This window comes from Contarinia nasturtii, unplaced genomic scaffold (assembly GCF_009176525.2).
Source record: "Contarinia nasturtii isolate CC-2019 unplaced genomic scaffold, AAFC_CNas_1.1 Cnas_scaffold_695, whole genome shotgun sequence".
Classification (NCBI taxonomy): domain Eukaryota; kingdom Metazoa; phylum Arthropoda; class Insecta; order Diptera; family Cecidomyiidae; genus Contarinia; species Contarinia nasturtii.
The window spans coordinates 11,602,684-11,608,381 of NW_022198046.1; the positions used below are offsets into that span (position 1 = coordinate 11,602,684).

A 5,698-nucleotide genomic window follows, 5' to 3' on the forward strand; every position below is an offset into this window, starting at 1 on the left:
ATTGCAAAGAAAGAAAAAACCACTAGAAGCAGCAAGCGAAAAATGAAAATAGAACACAAATCAAATGTTACAATATTCATGGATAAATTCATGCATATGATACTGAATCCATGAGTTCAAATGTTTTTCATCTATTGCCTCAAAGTTGAACATTGCCTCATAGTGGTAACGAGAGTTTATGTAAAATTTAAAATCATCCATAAAATATATTTAACTCGATCAAAATATATAACGTTTACAGTGGCCGAAAAAAAAACAATCACCAACTTCAACGAATTTGATCAGGTTTAATTCAATGTGGATAAGTGTGCATTTGTTGTGTGGCTGCAAATAGATTTGAATTGTTGCTGCTCTCACCATGTAATTGCCAAAAGATTACGAACCACAAAAATCTAGATACTCTTCTTGGGAAACATCTGCCACCGACAGACGTACGGCATTAGATTTTTGTTTTCTTTTAAAAAGTGTTGTTTGGCAAGGATTCATACGTTATATATCATTGTGAAAATGCATTTGAAGTGCGGTGTACTTTCTTGTGGAAATGTATCTTATGTCTTAAGCTTAATTGAAATGAAAGATTTATTACGTCATTTTTTTCTATTTCTCTCTCTCTCTCTCTTGGTCTCGCTCTTTTCGTCTGCAGTGTGTTGGTTTCTCATTTCTTCGTTTAGTTTGGTTCCGTTCAATGAAAACCGCAATGAAACCCACAAAGCGTAGTTTTCCACCCATGGAAAATTAAATTCAAATTTTCGATATAGCGTTGGTATCGCATTGCTTTTGCCATTGTCTTCATTTCACAGTTAGTTTAACAATAAATCTTAAATTTCGAACCACTATAAATTCTCCGAAAAAATTCAAATGTTACTTCAAACTGGATGCGCACGTCATCTCCGATGCAATGTATCTCATTTCGCAGATGTTATGGCAACGTGTGCCTCTTTCACTCTGCCACACTCTCTATATTTCACCGTTCTTGCTCTCTCTCTCTCTCTCGATCTGTTTATGATGTCATTCAATTGCACTGTCACTGTGTAGAAAATCAGTGAACCAATTGCATTAAAATATATTTTACAAAAGTTCGACCATGTTATCTTCGGCATGTGTATGTATTCAATGTTATCTGATATCTTCGAAATTTGTTGCCTTTTTCGATATCAAATAAAGACATTGTTTATTTGTTACTTTTCAAACTCGAAAAAGTAAATGCACGAGTCTAGCCATTTCATTTTATTGTTTGCCACCAACAAACAAAACCACATTTCAATGGATACTTTTCGAATGGAGAATCGAAACAATTCAAGTTCATACACACACAAAACGTAGCAAACGGCACGTATTCGACCGCATTCTCTATCTCTCTTTTGTAGAAATCCATTTTCAAATTGGGCCAATTTCGCGGATTCTATTCGGTGAGAGAGAAAAACCCATTTTAATCATAGATACTTTGTATTTCACATGAAAATAATGAAAAAAAAAAAACAGAATTTCAATGCATAAGCCAATAAATCAAGTGATTTTGACCTCAAGCCCATTTCTTTGCCGAAAAAAATTGTTGATCAGAAAAATCTCTGTTTTTTTCTCGATTGACTTTAATTCGTTGAATAAAGCAACATTGTTTAACTTTGTCATTCATAAATTTTGTCGAACAAGCACGCACACGAACCATTGGCTTTTCACACGAGAAAAGAACCGACAAAGCCGCCGATACACAACAAGAATTAAAAAAAAACTCAGAGAAAGAGAGACCGTAGCGAGTATCATGTATTTGATCCAATTGTAATTTGGTATTCATTGTTTCACCCGAATTTTACAAGAGCTAAAGTGACAACCAACAAAAAAAACATACACACAACTCAATAATAAGAAGTACGCAATGTTGATGTTGTTTTTTTTTTCTTCGTCAAGTTGTGTTTTGTCTTCAACGCTTCATTGATTTTTTTCGGCGCTATGGTAATGTTGAAAGCGAGAGCCGTGTACGCGCGATACACTTTATTCATGAAATTCAAAAGATATCGCATAATATGGTGTGACGTTCACGTAATTTATTGTATTGTGTCACTCGTTCAATAGCATATTGAATTTTTTTTTGGTCATGTTGTTCTCGTTACACACATTCAATGGTTTTTCTTTCGTTGTTTTTGGCTTAACCTTCAATGTGCATCGGTTTATTGTGTTTTCAGCTATGAACAGAGCAAATTTTCTAATTTTAGTAAGGCAATGTGCAACTCATAGAAATTCTTGGCGAATGTCAATGAAACTAATATAATAGGTTTGATCATTGGCAAATTTCATGTTAATTTATTCAATATTACTTGATTTCATGCATAAACCATTGATTCGCTCGAATGAAAACCTATAAATGCAAAGCATTCAGCATCAGCAGAATTCAGTTTGTGAGAAACCTCTGCAACGTATACATCGCATTGCATTGCATTGATGTGAATTTTGTGAACACGGTGTGTGTGTTTGTGCTTTAAAACGTTTATTATACATTAAGTGCATGTGGAATTGAGTTCTTAATATGAGGAATCGAATGTTTTTGTTTATGTTTGCCAATCTTTTATTGCTTGGCGTGAGTTTGTGGCATGCAAATGCATTCAAAGTGATGGATCATGACTTAGAAGTAGCTGCATCCGGTAAACATGAAGCATGGGAAAAAGGCGATGAAGAAGATTTCTTTGGCGAAGAGGAGTCGGAAAAGGGAGAAAAAGGCGAGAAAGGATACGAATCAAAGCACGGGTAAAGTAAATTATAAAACTTGAGGAAAACATTTGGATTAGAATCAATTGAAATATTTTAAAGTATGATGGAAAATGAACGTTCGAAGAATCAATTTTGCGATAAATTTTCGTTTAAAAAGTTTAAGGTTTTTTTTATTATTATAGTGATACCTCATCAAATCAAAATACCATCAATTTATAACTTAATCGATAAAGACTCGTCCAATTTTGTGTCTCATTAATATTTTTTCTTGTAAATTCCATAATTTTGCGAATTTTTCCTTCAAAAACTCAAAATATGGATGCAAAACACCACAAAAATGTTGAATAATGGCATTTGAAAAAAGTAAAAAACAAAATTGGACAAGCCTAGTCAAAGCTACGTTCTTATTGTTCATTCCATGGATTTTTGTAAATAAATAAGCTTTTAGTTTAGTGATTTCTAATTGGCTGTGTAGTTCACTGAAATATTTACTCCAAGTGTCCAAAACACAATCTATTCAATTATATATAAACGTTTGGGACCACTGTATAGCTCGTTTTGAAACTAGTTGATCGTTTTTAATAAATGTTAAATTTTAATTTTGCAGAGAAGAGAAAGGTGAAAAAGGTCATCACGACAAAGAAGAAGACGAGGTATTGTGAAAATTTGAATGGTTTGATAATGTTTCATGTGCATAAACAAATGTCTTTTTGATTCATCTATAGGGAGAATATGAAGAAAAGAAGGGGCATAAGAAGAAATATCACGACGATGAAGGGTACCATCATAAGCACGAAGAGGTGAGTACTAATATTATCATGCATTTCAACCATTTATCTGATAAATCTATTGTATGGAGATGAATAAGCGGATAGCTCTATCTGACGGTACTCCCCAAATTTACCTACTTTAATATTGATCTAATAAGTAATTAATTATTAATCAACATTGGAATAGTTAAATAATGTTGTATTTTTCAATGTCACTTAATTATTTACAAATTGTCTTATAGGGTGATAAAGGTGAAAAGGGGAAGAAATTCCATGAAGAAGGTAATGTGTAACGTGCGTTAAAAATTTACGAACGAATAATCATTATTATTGTTCAAATGATTTAATAATTTAGGAAGTTTCAAGAAGGGCCATTCCGACAAAGGTCACCATGTAATACATAAAGGCGAAGAAGACGAGAAAAAGACAAAGTTCTTTGACGAAGATGGCGACGAAGCATACGATGAAAAAGATGGTAAAATCGAATAAAATCAAATAAAATAATAATTTATGTTGATTCATAGTAATATGACAATCATAGGTAAATTCCACGAGGAATTTGGATCCAAGAAGGGTGGTTCATTCAAGAAAGGACATAAAAAAGGGTGAGAGCAAATGTTGTTTTACATAAATCTGAGTCAAATGCCAAAAGCACTAGTTTCTATCTTTTAGAGTGAAAAAAAATCGTTTTCAACATCAATTATTTTACTAGCTCCGAGTGCTTAAGCTTTTTAATACATTTTTGTAGTTGCAGTGTAATTTTTCTTACTAACGTCAATTACACGTTCCTCGTTACAGCTACCATGAGGAGAAGAAGGGCGGCAAAAAGGGTGGCGGAAAGAAGGGCCATCATGATGAAGAAGAAAAAGGCAAGCAAATATTGAATTGTGCGCATATAAGAATGCAGCTTGAAATTAATCTATTATGATTGTGAAATTTTCAGGTTGGCATTCAAAGAAGGGTGAAGAAGGCGAGCACGGCGAAAAGTCTGAACATGGAAAGAAAGGAGGCGATAAAAAATTCAAAAAGTGGGGACATAAAAAAGGCCACTGAAAAATACATAATGATCTGATAATGGAATGCTTGAATTGTGCCTGTGATAATTGCTTGTTTGAATGAAATCACTTGATCGGTCACTGAAAATTAATAAAGCAACGACTTGAACATTGAAACATCGAGTGTATTTATTTTCTTGTTATTTTATTTTCGATTTTCTCCATCTCCCTATCATTCGATACGCCATGAAGTGGCAAGTACAAAAGCATAATGACATAAACAAACAAAGAATGAATTGGAAATAGCGAATGCAATGGAGAAAACAGAGAGACAGAGAGAGAGGGAGAAAGCAAACGATAGAAATCCGAAGAGGGATTTAATCGGCTTCAAAATTGAATTAAAAGTTGATTGCGAACGCGATTGACGTTTTATATTGATGATGCATTCTATTTTTAATGAGATTTAAAAGAAATTATGTTGAGAGTTAGATCGTCTGAATTTGTACTTGAGTCTGAAGTATGTTTATTTCACAATTTTTTTCTTTGTTCGGTATCTGTAGCAAAAAAAAGCAGAAGGAAAACTTTCAATTGCACAGACTGCATAATGTTGCTGTTGTTGTTGTTGTCGTCGTCGTCGGTCTTTTTTTCTTTCTCATCGTTTGTGTAAATTTTACGATATGCCAAAGCCAAATCATTATCTGTGCTTCGTACAAAGTTAATGATTCATTTCAGTTATTCATGTGCACATTAAATGGAAGAAAGCGTTCGATAAAAGTTGATGGGAAGGGATTGAAATGGGAGCACGATGAAAAAGTCACAATTGTTGGTGTTTCACATTCCAATCAACATAAATATGACGGGAATCGATGAAATGACAATGTGGTAAAATGTGTGCTTCCGTGCAAGTGTGCGCTAGCGCACGCAGGCATACACACTGTGTATTACATAGTCTATTTTGAATCTCACATCAGACAGTTTGTGTGTTGAGCCACCATCAATCTCATGTCACCAGCGATTCAATTGCATTCGACAATATTGCGACGAGTAGCATCAACATCACATCGAACTCAATAATAATAACAACAATACGCAGTGGAATTCATGTTTATTTATCATCACAATAATGATTATCGGTTATGTGGTACTTCAGCTCTTTTCACAATTTCTATTTAAACAATATTTTCTCGTTTTTTTCTCTGGCTCTATTGTTGCATTTATACAATCATCGTT

General features: G+C 33.6%; 1 protein-coding gene across 1 annotated transcript; it reads left to right on the forward strand.

The window, feature by feature from the left end:
* Positions 1 to 2,405: 2,405 nt before the first annotated feature.
* On the forward strand, positions 2,406 to 4,615 carry LOC116341241 (cilia- and flagella-associated protein 251-like). Its single transcript, XM_031768187.1, has 8 exons — positions 2,406 to 2,739; positions 3,311 to 3,356; positions 3,429 to 3,503; positions 3,716 to 3,755; positions 3,829 to 3,948; positions 4,015 to 4,078; positions 4,272 to 4,342; positions 4,417 to 4,615. Exons 1-8 carry the CDS (start codon positions 2,522 to 2,524, stop codon positions 4,524 to 4,526), a joined length of 744 nt encoding a protein of 247 aa, XP_031624047.1. The 5' UTR covers positions 2,406 to 2,521; the 3' UTR covers positions 4,527 to 4,615.
* Positions 4,616 to 5,698: the final 1,083 nt, after the last annotated feature.

Bases quoted from the DNA above. Each gene is read 5' to 3' on its own strand.
- LOC116341241 (XM_031768187.1), top strand. From the start codon at position 2,522: ATGAGGAATCGAATGTTTTTGTTTATGTTTGCCAATCTTTTATTGCTT. The intron at 2,740-3,310 runs GTAAAGTAAATT...TTAATTTTGCAG, and splicing joins GGATACGAATCAAAGCACGG to AGAAGAGAAAGGTGAAAAAG. The intron at 3,756-3,828 runs GTAATGTGTAAC...TTAATAATTTAG, and splicing joins GAAGAAATTCCATGAAGAAG to GAAGTTTCAAGAAGGGCCAT.